General features: G+C 38.1%; 1 protein-coding gene across 1 annotated transcript; it reads left to right on the top strand.

The window, feature by feature from the left end:
* Positions 1-17,155: 17,155 nt before the first annotated feature.
* On the top strand, positions 17,156-24,656 carry CDX4 (caudal type homeobox 4). The gene is made up of 3 exons (XM_028101405.1): positions 17,156-17,657; positions 23,148-23,293; positions 24,450-24,656. The coding sequence occupies exons 1-3, from the start codon at positions 17,156-17,158 to the stop codon at positions 24,654-24,656; spliced, it is 855 nt and encodes a 284-aa protein (XP_027957206.1).
* The last annotated feature ends 756 nt before the right edge of the window (positions 24,657-25,412 follow it).

Here is a 25,412-nt window from a genome sequence, read left to right as displayed (position 1 = left end):
TCACCAGAACTCAAGAAATTCGGCCCCTCTCACAAGCCAATTGCTATGGGGATTTGTTTTCCCTCTGCACTCCCCTATATGCTAGTCTCTTTCCCTTCTCCATGAATACAGCTCCCTCCCTAGTGCAGTGACCACAATCCATTTCTCCCCCAAACCATATCTCTGCACTTCCTACCTTCTTCAATGTGGCTTCTCTCTACCTTTAGTTATGGAGTCTGTTCTGCCAGTCTTCAGGTCAACTTCTGAGGTATTTGGGATGATTTGATAGTTATATAGTTGTATTCATGGGACAAGATCTGGCTAGGGTATTTCTACTCCACCACCATCTTCTCAACCCTCCCAGAAGTATGTTAAATAAACTCAATAAGCTAGAAGAAAATACAAAAGACAATTCCAGGAAGTCAGGAAAAGAATAAACAAAATGAAATATTGTCAAAATAGAAATCATTAAAAAAGAACCCCCCAAAAAATCTAGAGCTGCAGAATTGAATAAATGAAATAAAAAATGCCATAGAGTATTAACAGCATAATGGACCAAAAGAAGAAAGAATGAATGAGATGGAGGACAGAGATGGCAATAACCTAGACAGAGAAGACTAACAACAACAACAAAAAGCATGAAAGAGTGCAAAAAAAGTCTACATGACCTATTGGATACCATGAAAATAAAAGCCTTGTCTGTATCATTGGAGCTCCAGAAAAATAAAAGAAAGGGAAGGTGGTAAAATTTTTATTTAAAAAAAATGACTGAGAACATCCCAAACCTGGGGAAAGATTTGAACATTTAAGTGTACGAATTAAAAGATCATCCCATTATGTCACTCCAAATGATTTTCTCCAAGACACAAAGGTTGAGGCATCACAATTCCACAATTACAATTGTAATATGATGTGATCAAAACAGTATGGTACTGGCACAAAAATAGACACATAGATCAATGGAACAGGATAGAAAACCCAGAAATGATCCCACAACTATATGGTCAATTAATCTTTGACAAAGCAGGAAAGAATATCCAATGGGAAAAAGACAGCCTCTTCAACAAATGGTGTTGGGAAAACTGGACAGCAACATGCAGAAGAATGAAACTGGACCATTTTCTTACACCATACACAAAAACAAATTTAAAATGGATGAAAGACCTAAATGTGAGACAGGAAACTATCAAAATCCTAAAGGAGAACACAGGCAGTAACTTCTTTGACATTGACTGTAGCAACTTCTTTCTAGATATGTCTCCTGAGGCAAGGGAAACAAAACAAAAATAAACTATTGGGACTTCAACAAGATATAAAATTTCTCCACAGTGAAGGAAACAATCAACAGAACTAAAAGGCAACTTATGGAATGGGAGAAGATATTTGCAAATGACATACCTAATAAAGGGTTAGTATCCAAAATATACAAAAACTTATAAAACTCAACACCCAGAAAAACGAATAACACACTTTAAAAATGGGCAGAAGACATGAATAGACATTATTCTAAAGCACACATCCAGATGGCCAACAGTCACATGAAAAGATGGTCAACATCACTCATCATCAGGGAAATACAATTCCAAACTGCAATGAGATATCACCTCACACCTGTCAGAATGGCTAAAATCAACAGCACAAGAAAGAACGGGTGCTGGTGAGGGTGTGGAGAAAGGGGAACACTTTTGCAGTGTTTTTGGGAATGCAAACTGGTGCAGCCCCTCTGGAAAACAGTATGGAGGTTCCTCAAAAAGTTAAAAATAGAACTATCATATGATCCAGCAATTGCTGATTACATCTTTTGATGCACATTTAAAAAAATCTTTATGAAGCCCAGTTTGTCTGTTTTTCTCTTTTATTACCTATGTCTTTTTATTTTAATTCCAGTATAGTTAATAGTTTTATATTAGGTTCAGGTGTAAAATATAGTGATTCAACAATTCCATACATTACTCAGTGCTCATCATGATGTGTACTCTTTTATCTCCATCACCTATTTCACCCATCTCCTCATCTACCTCCCCTCTGTTACTGCCCGTGTCTTTGATGTTATATACAAGAAATTATTACCAAATCCAGTGTCATGAAGCTTTTGTCCTATGTTTTCTTCTAGGTCTTACATTTAGACTCTTGATCCATCTTGAATTAATTTTTACATATGGTATTAGGTAAGGGTACATTTGAATTCCTTTGTTTGTGGATATCCAGTTCTCCCAGCACCATTTATTGAAAAGACTGTTCTTTCTCCATTGAATAGTCTTGGCACACTTACAAAAAAAAAAAAAATCACTAAACTATTTATGCAAGAGTTTATTTTGGGTTTCTTTTTCTAGTTTATTGGTCTATATGCTTTTCTTTGTGCCAATACTATGCCATTTTGATTACCATAGCTTTATAGTAAGTTTTGAAATCAGAAAATGTGAGTAGTTCAGTTCTGTTCTTCCTTTTCATGGTTATTTTGACTATTCTGGGTCCTCTAAAGTTCCATATGAATTTTAGAATGTTCTTCTATTTTTTAAAAAAAAAGTCATGAGGATTTTGTTAGGGTTGACTTTGAATCTATACATCACTTTGGGTAATATTGACATTTTAACAATAGTAAATCTTCCAATCCATAAAGATGGGATGTTTCTCCATTTATTTATATCTTATTTAATTTCTTTCAGCAATGTTTTGTTGTTTTAATTGTATAATAATTTCATTTTCTTGGTTAATTCCTAAATATTCTTCTAGATGCTATTGTGAATGGAATTGTGTTTATAATTTCCTTTTCAGATTTCTTTTGTTCATACTTAGAAATACAATTAACTTTTTGTGCATTGACTTTGTATCCTGAATTTTCATGAGTTGATTTATAGTTGTAACAGATTTTTGTAGAATCTTTAGGGTTTTCTACATAAAAGATCATGTCATCCACAAAGAGATAATTTTACTTCTTCCTTTCCAGTTTGGATGCCTTTTATTTCTTTGTCTTGCCTAATTGCTCAGGCTAGAAATTCTAGCACTATATTGAATACAAGTGGTAAAAGTGAGCATCCATGTCTTGTTCCTGATCTTAGAGGAAATGTCTCCAGTCTTCCACCATCGAGTATGATGTTCACTTGGGTTTTTCATATATCACTCTTATGTTGATATAGCTTCCTTCTATTTCTATTTATTGATTTTTTTATTATGAAAAGGTGTCAGATTTTATCAAATACTCTTTCTGCATCTATTGAAGTGATAAATATACAGATCATTCTATCTACCTGCAGCAGAATACACATCCTTCTCAAACACACACAGAACGTTCTCTAGGATAGATTATGTGTTAGATGACAAAACAAGTCTCAAAAAATTCAAAAAGATAAAATTATGCCCATATCTTTTCCCATCACAATGGTATAAAACTAAAAATCTATAACAGAAGGAAAATTGGAATATTCGCAAATATGTGGAAACTCAACAGCACACTACTGATCAGCCAATGGTTTACAGAACAAATCAAAAGGGAAATAAAAAATATCTTGAAACAAGCAAAAATGGGATCACAACATACCAAAACTTATGGGATGCATCAAAAGCTGTCCTAATAGGAAGTTTCTAATGATAAATTCCTACATTAAGAAGAAAAATCACACACACAAAAACAACCTATCTTTACATATCAAGGAATTTTTTTTAAAAAGAATAAATTAAGCTGAGGTTGGTAGAAGGAAGAAAATAATAAAAATAAAAATTGGAGCAGAAATAATTAAAATAAATAATAAACAATAAAAATATTAATAAAACCAAAAGTCACTTCTTTAAAAACAAAATTGGAAATCCATTAGCTGGACTAATCAAGAAAAAAAGGGAGAGGACTCAAAGAAACAAAATTATAAATTAAAGAGAAGACATTACAACTGAAATCACAGAATACTCTATACAAATATACCCCAAAAGATTGGACAACCTAGAAGAAATGGATAAATTCCTAGAAACATACAGCAACCAAGACTAAATCAAGAAATAGAATACCCAAACAGACCAATAATGAACGAGGAGATAATATCAGTACACAAAGTCCTCAAAACAAAGAAAAGCCCAGAACCAGATGGTTTCACTGCTGAATTCTACCAAACATTTAAAGAATTAACATCAATCCTTCTTAAACTTCTCAAAAAATTGAAGAGGAGGGAATATTTTCTAACTTATTTTATAAGGCTAGCATCACTTTGATACCAAAGCCAGTTAAGAACACTAAAAGAAAATACCATCCTGATATCATCCCTGATGAATATAGATGCAAAATTCTCAAGAAAATACTAGCAAATCAAATTCAACAGTATGTTAAAAGATCATACACATGTGGAATTTGTGCAAGGATGGTACAGCATATGAAAATCATTGTGTGATACACCACATAAAAAGAGTGAAGGATTAACAAGTATATAATCATCTCAATAGATACAGAAAAAGCATTTGATAAAATACATCCTTCATGATAAAAACTGTCAACAAATTGGATATAGAAGGAACCTACCTCAACATAATAAAGGCCATATTTGGCAAGCCCAAAGTTAAAATCATCCTCAAAGGTCAAAGTTTGAAAGTATTTCCTCTAAGATTAAGATCCAGACAAGGGTGCCCATTCCCACTACTCCTATTCAGGAGAGTACTAAAAGTCAGAGTCAGAACAATAAAGCAATAAAAAGAATTAAAAGGCACCCAAATCAATTTAAGAAACAAAACAGACAAGCAAAGGGGAAAAAAGAGACAAACCAAGAAACAGACTCTTAACTATAGAGAACAAACTGATGGTTGCCGGGGGGGGGATGGGTGAAATAGGTGATGGAGACTAAAGAGTACACTTATCATGATGAGCACTGAGCAATGTATAGAATTGTTTAATCATTATATTTTACACCTGAAACTAATATAACACTGTATGTAAACTATACTGGAATTAAAATAAAAAACAATAAATTTTTAAAAGCCATCCAAATCACATAGAAGGAAGTAAAATTTTCTGTTTGCATATGATGTGTGTGTATAATTAATAGAAAAATCATAAAGAAACCACAAAAAAGACTGTTAGAACTAATAACTGAATTCAGTAAAGTTGCAGGATACAAAATTGACATAGAAAACACAAGTGTGCTTCTATATGCTAAAAGCAAATTATCTGGAAAAGAAATAAAGAAAAAATCCCATTTATAATAGCATCAAAAACAGTAGATTATTTAGGAATAAATTTATCCAAGACTGAAAGATCTGTACAATGAAACCTATAACATATTGATGAAAGAAACTGAAGACACAAATAAATGGAAAAATAATCTGTGTTCGTAGAACAAAAATTAATATTGTTATAATGTCTGTACTATCCAACACCATCTATACATACCTAACAATCCCTATCCAAATTCCAATGGAATCTTTCACAGAAGTAAAAAAAAAAAAAAAAAGAAAGAAAGAAAAAGTAAAATTTGTATGGAACCACAAAAAACCTCAAATGACCAAAGCACAAAGCTGGAGGCAACACACTTCCTGAATTCAAATTATATTATAAGGAGACAGTAATCAAAATTATATACTATGAGCATAAAAATAGCTACAGAGACCAATGGAACAGAATTGAGACACCAGAAACAAACCTATGCATATACAATCAACATATTTGATGAAAGAGTCACTAATACTCATGGAGAAAGGATGGTCTCTCCAATAAATGGTTCTGGGAAAACTGGATATTCACAGGCAAAAGAATGAAATTGGCCCCAACTTACACCACTCACAAAAATTAACTCAAAATGGATTAAAGATTTTAACATAAGACCTGAAACCATAAAACTCCTAGGAAAAAAATCAAGGAAAAGAATTTTTTTCATTTTTTTTCATCATGATAAGTGCACTCTTTCATCCCCCCATCCCTTATTTCACCCATGCCCCCATCCAGCTCCCCTCTGGTAACCACCTGTTTGTTCTCAATATTTTAGTCTGTTTCTTGGTCTGTCTCTTTTTTTTCCTTCACTCATTTGTTTTGTGTTTTTTAAATTTCACATATGAGTGAGATCATATGGTATTTGTCTTTCTCTGATTGACTTATTTCATTTAGCATTATACTCTCTAGCTCCATCCATGTCATTGCAAATGGAAAGATTTCATTCTTTTTTATAGCTGAATTATATATATATGTATAATCACATCTTCTTTATCCATTCATCTATCAGTGGACACTTGGGCTGCTTCCATAGTTTGGCTATTGTAAATAATGCTGCAATAAACACGGGGATGCATGTATCCCTTTGAATTAGTGTTTTTGTATTTGGGGGGTAAATACTCAGTAGCGTGGTAAGAAAAAAATCTCTTGACATTAAGTTAGGCAATGATTTATTGGATATGACAACAAAACACAGGTGACCAAAGCAAAAATCAAGTGGGACTACATCAAACTAAAAAGCTCTGCACAGCAAAAGAAACAATCAACAAGATAGAAATGCAACCTACAGAATGGAAGAAAATACTGTAAACCATATATAGGGTAATGGGGCTTATAAAAAATATATAAAAACTCATACAACTCAATAAGAAAAAAAATGTGATTTAACAATGGGCAGAGGAACTAAAGAGACATTTTTCCAAAGAAGATATACAATTGGCCAACAGGTACATGAAAATGTGCTCAACATCATTAATTATCAGGGAAATGCAAATCAAACCCACAATGAGATAATACTTCACACCTGTCAGGATGGCTATTATCAAAAAGACAAGAGATAAGTATTGGCAAGGATGTGGAGAAGAGGGAAACCTTGTGCACTGCTGGTGGGAATGCAAACTGGTAGAGTCATTATGTAAAACAGCATGGTGGGTCCTCAAAAAATTAAAAATAAAACTACCATATGATCCAGCCATTCCACATTTGGGTTTATATACAAAGGAAATGAAATCACAATATTGAAAAGATATCTATACCCCCATACTCATGACAGCATTATTTACAATATCCAAGACATGGATACAACTCAATTGTCCATTGATGGATAAATGGATAAAGAAATAAGTGGAGGGGCACCTGGTGGTTCAGTCGGTTAAGCTCCTGACTTGGTTTCTGCTCAGGTCATGATCTCAGGGTTGTGAGATTGAGCCCCTTGATGGGCTCCCTGCTCAGGAGGGAGTCTGTTTCTCCCTCTGCCCTTCCCCCCCCAACTTGTGTTCTCTCTCACTCTCTCTCTCAAATAACTAACTAAATAAATAAAATCTTGAAAGAAAGAAAGAAAGAAAGAAAGAAAGAAAGAAAGAAAGAAAGAAAGAAAGAAAGAAAGAAAAGAAAAGAAAAGAAAAGAAAAAGAAAGAAAGAAAGAAAGAAAGAAAGAAAGAAAGAAAGAAAGAAAGAAAGAAAGAAAGGCCTCCAGCTAGGCTTACTAAAGAATAAAGAGAGAGAACACAAATTCCTAATATCAAGAACAAAAGAAAAGACATAACTATAGATCCCGTGGACATTAAAGGATAAAAAAGAAATATTAAGAACAACTCAATGCCCACAAATTTGGAAAGAATAAATGGACCAATTCCTTGAAAGATACAATCTGCCAAAACTTACACAGGAAGAAATATACAATCTAAATAGGCCTATTGCTATTAAACAAATTAAATCAATAATTAATAATCTTCCAACAGAAAAAGCTGAGATGTTTACTGATGAGTTCTACCAAACACTTAAGGAAGAAATTGTATCAACTCTCTTCCATCTCTTTCAGAAGATAAAAACAGAAGGAATACTTCCTAATTCATCTGTGAAGCCAACATTACCCTAAAACCAACACTAAAGATATTACAAACAACTACAGACAGATATCTCTCATGAACATAGATGCAAAGATCTTCAATTAAATATTAGAAAATGTAATATAACTATGTATAGAAAGAATTATAAACCATGACTGAGTGGGATTTATTCCAGGTATGCAAGTCTGGTTCAATATTAGAAAATCAATTATTGTAATTCATTATATCAATAGGCTAAAGGAGGAAAATCATATGATTATGGCTAAAGGAGGAAAATCATATGATTATATCAAAAGATGCAGAAAAGTAATTTGACAAAATCTAGCACCAATTCATGATAAAAACTCTCAGCAAACTAGGAATAGAGTGGAACACCTTCAAATTGATCAAAAAAAAAAAAAACTACAAAAACCTACAACTGACATCATACTGAATGGTGAGAAACTAGAAGCTTCCCCGCTAAAATCAAGAACAAGGTATGGATATACCTGTTCACCACTGGTTTTCAACATAGTACTATAAGCCTTAGCCAATGCAGTAAGACATGAAAAGGAAATAAAAGGTATAAAAGTTTGGAACAATGAAATAAAACAATTTTTTGCAGATTAAATAATTTGTGTAGAAAATCTGAAAGAATTATAATTTTAAAATTTTACAATTTCAAAAACTGGAACTAATAAACTATTGTAGCAAGATTGCAGGGTACAAGATTAATATACAAAGTAAATCACTGTTGTATATGTCAGCAGTAAAACAAAAAAATAATTTTAAAAACTCCTGGAACTAATAAGCAATTGTAGCAAGGTTGCAGGGTACAAGATTAATATACAAAAGTAAATTACTGTTGAATATGTCAGCAGTAAACAAGTGAAATTTGAAATTTAAAAATGCATTACCTTTACATTATCATCCAAAAAATTTAGATACTGAGGTATAAATCTAACATAATACAATATCTCTATGAGAACAACTACAGAACTCTGATGAAAGATATCAAAGAACTAAATAAAGGGAGATGTAGTCCATCTTCATATATAGGAAGACTCAATATTGTCAAGAAATCACTTCTCAGCTTGATCTACAGATGGAATGCAATCCCAGTCAAAATTCCAGCAAGGGCGCCTGGGTGGCTCAGTTGGTTAAGCGACTGCCTTCGGCTCAGGTCATGATCCTGGAGTCCAGGATGGAGTCCCGCATCGGGCTCCCTACTCAGCGGGGAGTCTGCTTCTCCCTCTGACCCTCTTCCCTCTCGTGCTCTCTATCTCTCAGTCTCTCTCAAATAAATAAATAAAATCTTTAAAAAAAAATTCCAGCAAGTTATTTTGTGGATATTGACTAACTGATTCTAAAGTTAAAATGGAGTTTACACCCTGAATAGCCAACACAATATTGAAGAGATGAACAAAATTAGAGGACTGACACTACTGGACTTCAAAACTTATTATAAAGCTACAAAAATCAGGACAGTGTGATCTTAGTGAAAGAATAGAAAAATAGCTTAATGGAACAGAATAGAGAGCCCAGAAGTAGACCCACCTAAATCTAATCACTTGATGTTTGATAAAGGAGGAAAGGGAATACAGGCATACCTTAGAGATATAGCAGATTCGGTTCCATACCACTGCAATAAGGCAAATATCACAACAAAGTGAGTCAAATGCTTTTTGGTGTCCCAGTACATAAAATTATGTTTATACTATACTGTAGTTTATTAAGTATGCAATAGCATTACGCCTGTCCTGCAGCGGACCAGTGCTGTTCCTTTCTGGGGAAGAGGGAGTCTTGCCATGCTTCTGCCAGGAAAGCAGTTGCTCGACCCTGTAGTGGTTCACAATTTATGGCAACATGGAGCAGAAAGCCAGCACCTAGACTGGCTGTTTTCAGCCAGCTTTCCCACTCCTTTACCTGGGAACTCTGCCGCATTCAGGCACCACCCCTTCTTCTTGTAACCCTGGGGATCCTAAGACCATGCTGCCACACCTGGGATTCTACCCCCGCTTCACCACCTGGGCACCTTTAAGCCAGGGACGTCCCCCACTGTAGCAGACTTCTAAAAGTTCCAATTTTGTGCTCCACTGCTTATAATACTTTGCAGTAGCCTCCTTAACCAGGCTCCCTCACCTCCACTGTATCCTCAGTTATATCACCCTGGATTCAAGTCTCTGAGCCTTCTGCATTCCAAATGGTGGTCGCTTTTCTACTTGTAGACTTGCAGCATTTCTTTTCTCAGATCTCTGATTGATTTCTCAGGTGTTCAGAATGATTTGAAAACTATCTAGGTATATTCGAGGGATCAGACAAACTTAAGAGTCACCCTATTCCTCTGCCATCTTAACTCCTCCCACAACAGGAATTCTCATTCGCTGCTGGTGGGAATACAAAATTGTACAGCCACTGGAAAGACAGTTTGACAGTTTCTTTTGAAATTAAGTATACTGTTATCATATGATCCAGCAGTCACATTCCTAGGTATTTACCCAAATGAACTGAAAGCTTCTATCTACACAAAACCTTCATGCAGGTGTTTATAGCAGCTTTATTCATAATTGTCAAAAATTGGAAGCAACCAAGATGTCCTCCAGTAGGTGAATGGATAAATAAGCCATGGTACATCTAGACAATGAAATATTATTCAGTGCTAAAACAAAATGAGCTACCAAGCCATGAAAAGACATTGAGGAACATTAAATGCATATTAAACTGAAAGCAAAGGAAATCCATAAAGGCTACATACTGTATGATTCCAACTATATGACATTCTGGAAAATGCAAAACTATGGAAACAATAAACGTAGCAGTAGTTGTCAGGGATTAGGGGCAGAGAGGGATAAATGGGCAGAACACAGAAAATATTTAGGGCAGTGAAAGTAGTCTGTGATACTACAATGGTGGACACATGTCATTATACATTTGTAAAAACCCATAAAATGTACACCACTAAGAGTGAATCCTAATATAAACTATGGACTTCAGTGATAATGATGGATCAAAATAGGTTTATTGATTATAACAAATGTACCACTGAAGTAGTGGTTATCAATAGTGGTGAAGGTTGTGGGTATGTGGGGAGACAGATATATAAGAACTGTCTGTACTTTCAGTTTTGCTGTGAACCTAAAACTGCTCTAAAACATAAATTTTATCAATGATATATATACATAATTGGAGATATATATGGTTATAATTGGTTATTTGAAGGGTAATGAAGTTTGGGTGTTTAGGAGAGAATGAAAGTGCAGTGAAGAAACTTTCCAATGAGGAAACAAGCAAAAACAGTAAGATGAAATGATGTAAGAGGAATTTTGAGTGCAGGAGAACAAAGAAATTGGGCTAAAAGCAAGATTAAAGTAAAAGCAAATCTTTTAGAGTGAAAATGCTCATTATAAAATCAAATGTCAGTCACTAATGTGACTCTGTTTTGACTTCAAAGCTAAACTGTTCTGAAACAATCCCTCATAGAGTTCCACTTAGACTTTTTAAAAAGGCCATTCCATATTTCATCAACTTGTTCACCCACCTCAGTGCTTCCTGGCCCTCATAGTGGGCAAGTTATTTTTTCAGAGCTAATCTCAATTTCTCCCATTATGTTTATACCAATTTTCCCTTTTATCCTGTGTTCAGTAAATATGGGCATAACAACTGGGCCATTATTCTCCAAGTCCAGATCTCCAAGCCCCGCATGAACATTGTGGTCAGACTAGATAATGATTTACTGACTGGTTCCACTGGATATTTAACCTTGGGCCAGTTTCTAAACCTAACTGAGCCTCCATTCTTACCTCCATCCCCTTACCATCATAAAACAGGACTGATACCATCTACCCCTTTTGATTGTAGTGAGACTAATGAGAATTCACCTCAGAAAGGAACAAGCACTTGTTCTGGCTTGGAGTATATGATCTGTGAACTGGGTTTCTGGTTCTCTTTCCCAAAGCAGATAGCCAGGACTTTTATTTCTCTTTTTTCTTTCAGAGAATTAGCCTCCCCTATCTTCTCAGACTCAGTCTGAATTCCCTTAAATTCTAGAGTACTGGGTTTGCAGTCTCCTTATTCTTGGTTGGCCTCTCTGCCTTCCTTCTCCCTCTCTCTTTTATAAAAGCCCTCCCTGACCCACACTTCCTAAGTTTGGAATCTTGGTATTAGGCACTGGCCCCTACTTGCCTCCTTACATACACCTTCTCTCTCCCAGAGTCAAGGATGCCCTTGGATGCCCAAGAAGTCTCCCTGTCTCAGTCTTCTGGCTTCCATCTCAGAGCCCTAGAGCTTCCTAATTCCTCTTGTTCTCCTAATCCAGAACTAGGCAGCTGGCCCTGAGGGCAGGGTAGGTACAGAGCCCTAGCCTAACCCTAACCCTAAACTCATGTTCCCATGAAAGAACCTTAATCTTTCACCAAGACACACCTTGGTCCTGCCCCCACTGAGATGCTTTGGGACAGGCCTGGAGCCTAGTGGTGCTCATTCTCCAGAGTAAGCCCATCATAATGATAAATATGGATGGAAAGAACACAAGGCCCCTTCCCTGCCCAAGACTTGAGCGCTGGCATCACTAAGGCTCCAAAGAACTAAGGGAGGGAGATGGGGTTGGGTGAGTGGAGGGGAGCTATTTTTAAAGCCCAGAGAGCAAAATTTGATTGGAGAGGCAATAGGCATAGGTGTTTAAACTGTTCTGGGTCTTCTCCCCAATCTCAGCGCCATCCATGCATGGATGTGGGCTAGAGTAGGCACACTAGGTCCATGCCCCATGGAAATGGAAATCCTAGTCACTCTGTAACAATAATGGCTTTTCTTTGAGCACATGACTGGAGCACTGAATTCTCCCAACATCTGTATAAAGTGATTTCTATTTTCAATGCTATTTTTCCTATGAGAACCTCCCAAGCATTAAGCCTACTAAAGAAAAGGCTTACCCAGATTCCCATAGTCCATCACAGGTGTACTGCACTGTTCACAAAGCAATTTCACATTCATTCTCTCCAGAAGCCTTATAATTAACCTGGTCTGTGGGGGTCAGCCCAGAACTAGGCAGTGGAAGGGGAATGTCTAACGGAGGCCCTATTTGACCAATGCCTCTCTAAGTCTCAGGAAAACTAAGAGATCACTCCCTAGAAGTACTAAGTAACCCTGCATGGCCTGAGTCCTGATCTTCAGACTATGGGGTTTGACTCCCGCTGCTGGCCACTCTGGTTTCTTCAGTGAGGTGGCCTCTCTGGTTAATCTTCAGGTGAAGAAAGAAATCAGTGGCACCTGGGTGGCTCAGTCAGTTAAGAGTCTGCCTTCCACTCAGGTCATGATCCGGGGTTCCTGGGATCTAGCCCTGCCTAGGGCTCCTTGCTCAGCAGGGAGCCCGCTTCTCCCTCTCCCCGCAACCCACTCATGCTCTCTCTTGCTATCTCTCTCTCTCTCAAATAAATAAATAAAATCTCAAAAAAAAAAAAAAAAAGAAATCAAAATCTCCAGTCAAATAAACTAGGCTGAACCTCCCTGCCTGTCTGCCTCCCCTTTGACTCTCTACTTCCCCAACCTACTCCCACCCTCCTGGAAACAAACAAATCATAAAATGAAGTATTCTGAAGCCAAGTTCTGCCAAGCACTTTACTGGCTTCTCTTCTAGACATCCTTGCAGCTGGGTCAAAATGATGCTTTCCAGTCTATAGTCCCAAGGTCATTTATTGATTCAGCACACAAATATTTCCCGAGATCCTATCATCTGCATGACACTGCACTCTGCTGGGCTCAAACATGCTTCCTCATACCCCTTCAAGGTGCTCAAATTCCAGAAGATTCAGATAGAACCCCAAACAATTCTAAGGTGGACAAGAATAGTATTAGTTAATGAAGGAGGGAAGTTGATAATGGAATTCAGGAAGACTGCTTTCTTTACTATATGTTGGCTAATTGAACATAATAATAAAAAAATTAAAAATAAGTTTTTATTATTTAAATTCCAGTTCATTAATATATGGTATATTAGTTTCAGGTGTACAATATAGTGATTCAATACTTCTGTACATCACCTGGTGCTCCTCACAGCAAGTGCACTCCTTAATCCCCATCACCTATTTAACCCATCCCCCCACCCACCTTCCCTCTGGTAACCATCAGTTTGTTCTCTATGGTTAAGAGTTTGTTTATTGGTTTGCCTCTCTCTTCTTCCTCCTTTGCTCATTTGTTTCATTTTTAATCCACATATGAGTGAAATCATATGGCATTTGTCTTTCTCTGACTGACTTATTTCACTTAGCATAATACTCTCTAGTTCTGTCCATGTCATTGCAAATGGCAAGATTTCATTTTCTTTTTTCAATTTTTTTATTGTTATGTTAATCACCATATATTACATCATTAGTTTTGGATGTAGTGTTCCATGATTCATTGTTTGTGCATAACACCCAGTGCTCCATGCAGAACGTGCCCTCTTTAATACCCATCACCAGGCTACCCATCCCCCCACCTGGCAAGATTTCATTTTCATTGGAAGAGTGCCTTTTGAGAGGAACATCATCACATAAAGCTTTAGGGAGGAGGGGGCATTTGAGCTGAGCCTTGAAGAATAGGGGGAATTTGAACATTTTTTTAATAAAGAAAAACAGTCTAGACAGAAGGAATTTCATAAGCAAAGAGACTTTTTAGTAGAAAGAGTATTGATCTAGGAGGCAACAGACCTGAGTTTGAGCCTCAGTTCTGTCATTCACTTCCTTAAAGAATACCTTCCCCTCTCAGGCCCTCAGTTTTCTGATAAGTAAAATGATAACATTGGGTTAGTTAACTTTTAAAGGTCCTCCATGTGCTTCCATCCTGATATAGTTTTTCAAACGTCAGGTAAACCAATTTGCCTCAGTATAGAAGAGGTGAAAGAGAATAATACAAGGATAATTGGGTCCATAATATGAATAGTATTAAATGCCAGCCCTGGGAACCTGAGCGGAGAAAGAAAATAGAAGCCAAGCCCCAGTCCTAAGCCCTGAGGTTGTACATGTAGACTGGCTCCAATTTAAATACATAAACTTTGCAGTTAGGATGTCTTAGGATGGGAACCTAACTATACTCCTCATTAGTGGTTCATTTAAATAGTCATGGCACCTCTCTGAGCCTCAGTTTCTTCATCTCTAAAGTGGGAATAATACTAATAAATAGCTCATGGAGCTGTTGTGAAAATTAAATGAGATCATTTGTAAAAGTGTCTTTACCGGTATGTTACTTTCCCTGCCCCTAAGTCCCTTTTCCCAGTGCCAGGCTTTAATTAGTCTTTGCTGACCAATTACTTCTGTTCCTTCTCCTCCTTCTTCTCCAGAGCAGGCTTCAAAATATATCCAGAATCTAACCACTTTCCTCCATCCCCAATGCCATTCACCTGGATTATTGCAATAACCTTTTAATTAATCAATCCACTTACAGTCTATTCTTAATCCAACTGCTAGAGTGATCCCTTCAAAACTTAAATCATGTCACTCCTCTGCTCAAAACCCTACAATGTCTCCCTACCTCACTTAGAGCAAAAACTGGAATCTTTACAACGACATTCTCCCCCTTAGCTTTTGGACCCCATCTATTCTTTAGCCACACAGTTTTGCTTTGTTTACTGTTTCTCTAATAGAAGACAGACATTCTCCCATTCTCTTTTCATGTGTTCCCTCTGTCTGGATTTTCTCCTTATAGCTCATACCAGTACCTCTTCTATATTTTATTTAATGTCATTTCAAGGTGAGGTCTTCCCAAACCACATTTAATATTGCAACACCGCCCCCCCCCAGCATTCTGTATCCTCCTTCTTGCTTTCTTTTTTTTCACAGCATTGATCATTACCATCTGACAAACCATAAAATGTAATTTCTTATTAGTGTCTCTCCCCACTAGGATATAAGCTTAATAAGGTCAGGGGTTTTGTCTGTTCACTATTGATATCTCAATGCATAGAACAGCACCTAGAAGTCAATAAATATTTGTTGAGTGAATTAATGAATACAGTGGTTGCAAACTGTGTACCACACACTAAGTTAAGCAATTTTCATATATTATCTCGGTAAAGTCTGCCTTGTAATGTAGACACTGTTAGAATCTCTATTTTACACAGGAAAAATCCCTGAAACTCCCAGAGGCGAAGTGATATTCCCAAAGCCAAAGAGAGATCAGTTAATAGGGGTGCCAGTTTGGATTGGACTTTATAGAGGAGCACATTCCCTGAGTAGGAGCACAGCCTAGATTAAAGGTTGTGGTAGGTTTGGGGAGGGGTAGTGGGAAAGAATACTGGGATACAGATTGGTGTTGTGGTCAGAAGTTTATCTGATTTCTTGAACCAAAATCTTGCGTTTATTTGGTATCTGCTGGCAAGCCAATGTCTTTTTCAATAATTGGAGCTTTACAAAGGAAATTTCCTCAAGCGTGAAAGAAAGTTGGAAGTTGTGGCTGCCCTGGATTTGAGACTGCAGGAATTTGACCCCTTGGGGCACTGGCTTTGAGGCAGAAGTCATACCTGGTAGAAAGACACCTGAGACTAGTGAACTGACATGAAAAGAAGAAAGCCCATTACCCACATGGTTCTTCTCCCTTTCCTTTTTTTTTTTTTTTGTAACCTACTCTCTTCATCTTTCTTTAATTTGTGCATATTTGTAAAACATCCAATTAATCCAGCCTGCCATCCCCTGGAATGTAACCTTAGGAAGGCAGAGCAAAAATGTTTGTCTCTTTTTCACTGCTGTATTCCCAGTGCCTACAGCAGTGCCTAGCACTCAGCGGACACACAATATATACTTGTGAAATGAATCTGTTCTTAGAAACAAAGCCCTCCTCCTGGGGGAGGGAGCGGGTCAGAGAAGGGAAAGCTCTTTTCAGTGGTATCCTGGGCCAGTTCCAGTGGAGTACCCCTGCAGGAGAATGTGGGAAGAGGGAATACCACAGATGCAGGCTGGGCTAAGCAAGGGAAGTTAAGCAGAAAGAGGAGGCCCCAGGGTAAGGACTGAATCCCAAAGAGCAGGACTTCGCCCTGCTTCTTCCTGTCTTCATCTCACTTTGGAAACCCCTGGAGGAACTTCTGCCTCCAAAAGCACAAACTAGTGCTATGGGGACCAGATGGACAAAAGTGAGAAAGATGAGACAGAAAGGCCTGGGAGCTCTGGGAGAGGGAGCTCAGAGTGAACAAGTCCCTGTGAAAGTGAAATGGCCCTTCATTTGAATGCAAATGCTATGTAAAAGCCTGAAGCCCCTTGACGTCAGCCTAGCCATTGGTGGCCCATCTATACCGGGCTACCAGTCACCTGGAAACCTGACGGGTAGAAAACGCGGATGGAGTAGTCTGAGAGGCACAGGAGGGCGTGCAGCACAGCTGCCGACTGACCTATTGATTCCCTGCTGCTTCTCAAAGTCGGGCTGGGGCCTTACAAGAACTTGAGAATGGCTTAGGGAGCTCCTTCCTCATACCCAAGCCACTATGTACAGAAGCTGCCTTTTGGAAAAAGAAGCAGGCATGTACGTGGGCACTCTCAGGAGCCCCGCGGGAGGCAGCACCGCTGGGACTAGCGGCACTGGGAGTGGTGGGAGTCCCCGGCCAGCCTCCAACTTCACTGCGGCCCCTGCCTATGCGCACTACATGGGGTATCCCCATATGCCCAGCATGGATCCTCACGGGCCGTCGCTGGGGGTCTGGGGTTCACCCTATAGTCCCCCTCGAGAAGACTGGACTGTGTACCCCGGGCCATCCAGTACAATGGGCACAGTACCCATGAACGACATGACCTCGAGCCCTTCCACTTTTGGCTCTCAGGAATACAGCAACTTGGGCCCTGCGGGCGGGGGAAGCAGCAATGGCAGCCTGCCAGCCCCAGCCAGCGGGTCACTGTGCCCCATAGACCCCGACGCCGCAGATGCCAGTTCTCCCAACAGAAGCCGCCACAGTCCTTATGCGTGGATGCGCAAGACAGTGCAGGTGACCGGTGAGTAATTGATCCCAATGCCCTCACACTTCTCCTTCCTTTGCTTGGCTTCTACTTCTGTTGGCTTGTCTGCCTTCCTACTTCTTGGGACTCTCCAGGGACAGTTTCCTGAGGACCACTGCGTGGCTGAGTGCCCAGGATCCCCTCCCATTAGTGACCTCCCTTGTATGTGTCTCCGCTCAAAGCCAGAAGAGTGCAGTGCTTGGAACCAAACCGACCCTGGGAGTGTTTTTCATCATTTCCTGATGTGTCAAGGGAGCAAGCTGGTGGACAATGGACACATTGAGCCACAAGGCTCAGGATCCAATGGTGTAGTTGCCCAGATGGGAAAACAGATGCTCAGGAAAGGTCAATGGGTGAATGAGGCAAGAAGATAGCCACCATCCCAATGCTGTCACTTCTACTTGCCATTTCCATTTAAAATCCTTCCCCTTCTGGGCAGGTCTGCTCCCCTGAAACGCTGGTGATACTCAACTTTGGTTTCATGGTGCTTGGTTGGCAATGGACCCTCCAGTTAAGCCACAAAAGCCCCAATGGCAAAATAGCCTTGTCATCCTGGCCTCTCAAGGAAGCTGCAGCTTCCTTCACCCATGGTGGCAGAGGCAAGCTGGAGTCAAACCCATTGCCTTCTTCCAAAGTCCTTTCTGCCAATGGAAGCATTGAGTCAGGTGAGAAGGCAACAGCACACTGCCAGGACATCATAAGCTACTCAACTCTAACATCCCTAGGGCATGTGGGAATAACAGCCCCAGCACTAATAGGTGGTTAAAGACTTCATAACTGTCCAGGAAGGCTTCTGGAGACACAGGGGCTGGATGTAGGTCTGTAATGGAGTGCAGGAAGGCCCAGAGATCCCAGCCTAATGCTGACCCATGCTGGTACCAGCAAGAGTGGGTAGCTGCTGGGAGCCCAGGGCAGGGGAAATGGGCACTCTGCTTTAATCTTGGATGGGGGGAGGCGGGGAGATGTTTGTTTTCAGCTGTAGTTGTTCTTTTATCACATTTTTTATTATTCCAACCTATCACTCTCTGTCATTAGAGAAAATTTGGTAAAATTTGACTCTATCATTTTTATCCCTCTGAGGAGGAAATGAATTTCAATAGCATTTGTCCATAATGATTATGCTTTAGTTCACAGTTCTGCACTTTTTCTCCCCTTTAAAAAGCAAAGGCAGGAGAGTGGGAAGGGAACAACTTTTACCATTAGGAGGACTCTCAGCTAGAAAGAGGCAGTTCCGGTTGATTGGGACATTACTAGGACAGCAATCCCAAATTAAGAGTAGAGCTTAAACACTTGGCTTTGAAGTGTTTGGAAGTAAATCTTCATTTTTAAAAATATGGGTGAGTCAGTTGGTTAAGTAGAATAAAAAATTAGGTTAAGGTGGGGCACTCCTGGGGCTGTTATTACATCTAATCTTAGGGTTGTAATTAACATCCATTTACTAAGCCCTAAGATCAGCAAAAGACACAAAAGTCAAAAAGTAGCTGCTCCCAGCTCAAGATTATGTTTTGAAACACATTAGAAGAGGAAAGTCATTAGTATGTTTGGAAGAGAGAACAATGTGGGGGGAAGGACAAAAAAAATTATCTTGAGTCTTGACTTTTTTGTTTATGAGAGACAGTATGACAGGTTTCTCTGCTTAAAAGTCTTCCATTTGCATTTGCTTTTATGAGCTCAGGTCTCCCTCTTGGGTAATGCTGGTGCCAGGAGAAGTTTAGAAAGGGACTCCTTAGTTTGTGATATCTTCATCACAAACCTTTAAACCTGGCTGTACAATGCCACCTTCACAAGGTTTTCTTCTCCAAATTCTATTAAGAAATTTAAAATTGAATTATTTTGGAACGCCTCTGACTCCTGGAGCTTATCTTGTAGATGAGGTTTTATTAGAGTCTATCTTTATTTCATTTTAATGTCTTATAAATTAAAATTATCTTTTTGCTATATGCTTGTAGGCCAAGGTACAGATTTAGCAGCAGTTCAAGAATATAATGAAAAGTATGGACCCTCTCTCCAGAAAAATGCACAAAAAGATACATACTTGCACCCACATGCATGTGCATATACACACACATGCCCACACATACACACACACATCAGTTTTTAAATAATTTTGGGAGATGCATGGATCCACTGAAGCCCTTCTATGGATCTCAGGTTATGAATTACACACAAAAAAATTAAGCTGATCACCTCAGTGGACCACTATGAACCAAAATGCACCCATTTGTATGTTTAGTACATAGTGTTAAACAAATATTTGTTAAATGAATGAATGAGTCAGATCCTCCTAAATTTTCTACTTCACTCTGTAGTATTGTGGGACAACATTTGGCTTATGGCTGAGAAGATAATTAGATGAACTGCAAAATGGAAGTAACACTTCTCTGATTAAGGTAATCAAATAAAAGTCTTCCCATTACTGAAGACTATTTTAAATAACCTTAAGCTAAAGAAAGAAGAATACACATATTAGGGAACAATCAGAAACATTTCATAATGACTATTATCACATTTGATTTTCTAAGGAAAGGGGACTGACAGAGTGAATGTCTGTCCCCTAGGTGATTTGATTAAAAAGAAAGATATTTTTATGTACACTTTGTCCTCTAAGTGGTCTGTTCCAATGCACATCTCATTTTAAAGATTACATGAAGAGGAAAGGTTCTGTGAAAAGTTTAGTATTTTCATATTTTAAACATTGTCATTGCATTACAGCTAGGAATTATTTTTTCATTTTTTTCTCTTACCCAGAGTTATAGTCTCAGATGGGTTTTGGCAAGGTGATAATCTAAGTAGAGCTGGAGAAAGGCTTTTTTGTTAGAAGTGGGAAAGGGGGAGAGAAGGAAGTAACTGAGTAATTCTGATTAAGCCACTGGACAAAACACTGGGGAAGTTATACTTAAAAGGTTTTACTCAATACACTTCAGAAAATAAGCTGCTTACTAATTCTTGAAGCTTATCATTGTGCTCCTTGGTTTTGACCATTTCACTGGACAATTTTTTAAATGAATTTGGATGCAATTTTTAACTAAAAGCAGCAAAGGGTTATCTTAAGATAGAAAGTCATTGTACAGGGTCAATTGCACTGTATTCCCTATCGAAGGAAACTGGTTTTCATCCTCTTTGCTTTGGTTTGGTATAAGAATATGGATACTATGCTCTACTAGAAGATGTCCAAATCCCATTCAGTCCAATTTCATCATTTAAGGGGCAGAGGCAATGAGACAGGAGAAGAGAGTTCAGGAGGAGGGACACAGGAGGAATTAATTTCCCTTTGCAAAATGTGCAGTCAGTGTTTCCCCTGAGCTACATCTTCTTGAGGTTTGAGGTCTTATCTGTCAGATTGAGGCAACAGACTCTTTTTAACACTTCACATGGCTTTGATATGCAGCTTGGCTCTTCCTCATCCCTCCTTTCTTCAGGGGTTATATTGCCGGAAAGGGTGAGGATTTTCATGGCAAATAAAGAGGCCTGGTCTTAACTTTATTGTCCTTAGAAGAAACTGCAAGAGGGGAATTTATGACCAATGGGGGTGGGGAAGGACTGCAACCTTCCAGAGTTCTTGAAGTCTGGTTATATTTACTGATTATCAAAGAGCAGAAAACACAGAAATGCACAAGTTGAATTTTAACTTCTGCCTCAAGTTAGAATTTAAATACTCAGCTACTTTGGGATTAGAAAGGGTTTTAGGAAACATCTCTTCAAAAATATATTTTGATCGTAAGATATGAGGTTCTGGAAATAAATTACACCTCAAAGTTTTCATTGTGATCTCAAATATACATTCTGCCTTTGTAACTAACCAAATGCCAGACCCCTGGTTTCCTGGGTTTCTGTTTGGATTTAAAAAAACCAGCTCAAAGTTTGGGCCTTCCAGGTAGGTTAACTGACTAGGACTCATCATTTTCAATTTTCAAGGAGAAAAGTTTTGTTTATTTATTAGTCCATGAGTTAATTCAGCCATTAAGTTTAATACTAAAATGTATCTCTCATCCAGAATTTGTTTCTATGTTCATGTCCCTTTTTTTTCTTTCCTGGAGATGAAAGAGTGTCTGACATTTGTTTAGGGCTTGTAAATTCCAAACCAACTGGCTGGTGTTCCTGAATGTAAAGAGGGTTCAGGATGGGATCTGATGCTATGTAGCTCCTTTGTTAGGCCTGTGCTGCATCTTAACACCTCAATGGGGTTTAGAGAACCACTTTAAAGAAACCTTTGTCCTACAGATCGCTCCCCAAAACCTCACATCAAAAACAACCAGGGAAGATCAGAAGCAGTTTGCCAAATGCCATAGAGAAAAGGAGGAAGATCCTGGAGGGAGTTAGAAAAATTGAAAAGAAAAGGAAGCTTCCTAATCACCTTTGGAAAATTTGAAAGGAGGAATAAAAGTCTATTTGAGGAAGGACATGAGAAATTAGTTAAAGGCTGTAACACAAAGCAAATGTTTGTATATCTTTTCAAAGAATACTAGAATATGCATTTTATTCTGCTTAAGTCAACACCTCCTCCTTCCCCCACTGATTAGCCACTTGGGAATAATAGTTGATTTAAGACCCTCACACACACAAAATTTTTCTAGTAGATAATAGGGGCTATCCCAGAACAGAATCTAAGTGACGATAAATGTTTTCTTTTTAAATTATTATCCAAACAAAACTCTCTCTAGAATATATATATATATATGACTCCCCAGGTATATATATATATATATATATATATATATATATATATATATATATGAATGTATGTAACTAATAATGTCAAGATCACAGAATAGTTTGCCACACTTGGGCCATTCTTATGCTTCCCAGCATATTTAAACTGGTAATAACATTTAGCATACTGGACTGGGAGTCAGAGGTATGTGTTTGGGTCCTGGCACTTCAGCTCACTAGCACAAAACCACTTAACTACACTGAGCTTCAGGTTTCTTATTGGCAAAATGGGGATAAGACATATTCTGCATAATTCAAAAGTGTAGGTAAGGGGTTCAATAGGAAATGGTATGAATGAACTGCATAAAATGTAAAGGAAAGTGTACGTATGCTACATGTTGCTACTACTGCCAATGCTGTTCCTATATGTGAGTGGGAAGGGAAGGGAATGAAAATCATGGATTAAGTGTTTGCTTTAAAAAATAAAATATTCTCCCTCTCCCACTCCCCCTGCTTGTGTTCCTGCTCTCGCTCTCTGTCAAATAAATAAATAAAATCTTTAAAAAAATAAAAAAATAAAATAATTTCGTGTTAAGTAGGTCAATGGTGGTGTGATAGGTTTTATATATATATACATATATATGTGTATAAAACAGCCACAGATGACAAAGAATTTAATGGAAAAGTGGATATATGACATATTTGGTTCAAAAAATGTACTTGTTTCGTATTTGAAAGTAATAGACAAGGATGGGAACAGTAGTTGTGATTCCTTCAACCAAAACAATCTCCAAAGAAGTAAAATATGATTAAATATATTGCTTTCTCCCCTAACAGGGAAAACCAGGACAAAAGAAAAGTATCGTGTGGTTTACACAGATCATCAAAGACTGGAGCTAGAGAAGGAATTCCACTGCAATAGATACATCACCATTCGGAGAAAATCAGAACTGGCAGTCAACCTGGGTCTTTCTGAAAGACAGGTATACTGGAAGTAAAACCAACATGTCTTAAATAGTTATTTCAATGGGCAGAGGTTTTAGGGAAGTCTGTAAGCAAGAGTGGAAGCAAAACAGAAGACCAAGACATTTTCCAAGCTCTCTTAAAGCCCACATTCATCCTACTGGACCTCCTGGTTTAGTCTCACTGGTCAGTGGGTTTATTAATAATTGAATGTGGTGGGCAGTATGCAGATGGAGAAGCAAAGGGTTGGGACATAGGAGGTGAAGAATTAAAACTCCCATAGAACTAATCAGTCAAGTCAAAACCTTGATTGACTCCCCAAGTAGTCACAACCAATGTATGAAGTGGCAATTTGGCAATCATGGCAATTATCTGGTTCACATTAGTCAAACTACAATAGTAACTGAACACCAGTGCTGCTACCTGAACTAAGTTTTTCTATTATTCAGGGTTGGAAATTTAATTTTCTATGGTCTGTATAATTCTACGATGCCTGCCTCAAATTTAACATACTGCAGGTACTCAATGAAGCATGACAAGGATCAATGGTCTCCATTTACCTAAACTTTGACATTACACAACTACCTGATGTTTTTTCACTTAAGTCTAGAAGTAATCCTGGAATCATAGAATGCTAGAATTGGAAAGTCCATTAGTGTGTTACCAAGCAGCTTATACTTTATCCAGGTATGAAGGCACGTTGGTATCACAGCAAGAGATATAGTATTTCATCACCCTTGTTCACCCAGTTCTATATTTCATTAAACTTATTGTTGGAAGTTACTTTTAATGACAGATAGTAATCACCTTTGTTATTTAAATCACTCCCTTTTTATCACCACACCTCAGCATTTGCCATTCTATCATTTATTTCTACCTGTGCAACAGAGGTGTTGGATAAGGTGTCATATAAAGAGCACTGCATTTAGAATCAGTAGCCCTGGATTTTATCTCAAAATTTCATCTCAAGCAAGATACTTTCCTTCTCTCAGTCTCAGATTTTTTTTTAACCTGTTAAATAGGTATACTTCACAAGGTCACTGGGAGGCTCAAATGAAGTGATACATATGATAGGGCTTTGTAAATGCTAAAATCCTTGTACAATATCAGCAATGACTATGAAAACTGCATTCAGTATGATGCCCCATTAAATCTAAAGCATTTTTTTTGTTTCAGGTGAAAATCTGGTTTCAGAATCGCAGAGCCAAGGAAAGAAAGATGATCAAAAAGAAAATCTCCCAGTTTGAGAACAGTGGAGGCTCAGTACAAAGTGATTCTGGCTCCATCAGCCCTGGGGAACTACCTAGCGCTTTTCCCACCACCTCATCTGCTGTCCGTAGATTTCAGCCTATTGAGATACAGCAGGTCATAGTCTCTGAATGAAAGAAAAGGCAAAGAGAAATGGAAAGTCCCCCATCCTTTAGCATTGTCTTCTTGGTCTCTTAAGATATCAGCAGGGGAGTTAGGTCAGGATGTAATTTCTTATAAGGCAGTATTCAGAACAAGTGGATGTGCAATGGTTGAAGATAATTGAGAGGTCCCTTACTGTTAGAAACCATCCTCAGAAACCTCCTGTCATGTGCTATGCTATATGGCAGTCACTTAGGAACTTGGTGGTAAGCTATATGATTAAAAGCTACAATCACAGGCCTTTGCAACTCTATTCACAACTTCAGAAACTTACTTGTGTGAACAAATTGTAAAAAACAGTTCAGGAAGGAGGCACATTTGTGTATGTGTACTTGTGTTTGTTATTTGATGCTGGGTGTGTTCTTTTACGCTGTCTTGGTGGGGGGAGGTAAGGCAGAAATTTATCTATCTGTAGCTACTTCTGCAAGTGATTAATTCAAAAGCTAACGGCATTTTCATAACAAGACAAATGTTTAAAAATCAGCAGGAGATGATTCTGAATCCATTATCACTGATTAATAAAAATAATAATAGAAAGACTATTTCTATTAAATATAAATATAAATATAAAAATAGAAAGACTATTTTTGCTCATCAATCAATCATTTTCTGGCATCAATTACCTCATCTCAGAACTTCCAACCTATAGTGTCGATTTCAAATCTTGCCAAAATAATGAAGTCAGACTAGAACAATACAGCCCAGCTTGGTTGAGTCAGTAAAAAGGCA

This window comes from Eumetopias jubatus, unplaced genomic scaffold (genome assembly GCF_037043125.1).
Source record: "Eumetopias jubatus isolate StellerSeaLion01/CBP00866 unplaced genomic scaffold, mEumJub1_p1.0 scaffold_11, whole genome shotgun sequence".
Taxonomy (NCBI): domain Eukaryota; kingdom Metazoa; phylum Chordata; class Mammalia; order Carnivora; family Otariidae; genus Eumetopias; species Eumetopias jubatus.
Note: the sequence above shows the minus strand (reverse complement) of the source record. Positions and strands in the feature narration are given on the sequence as shown.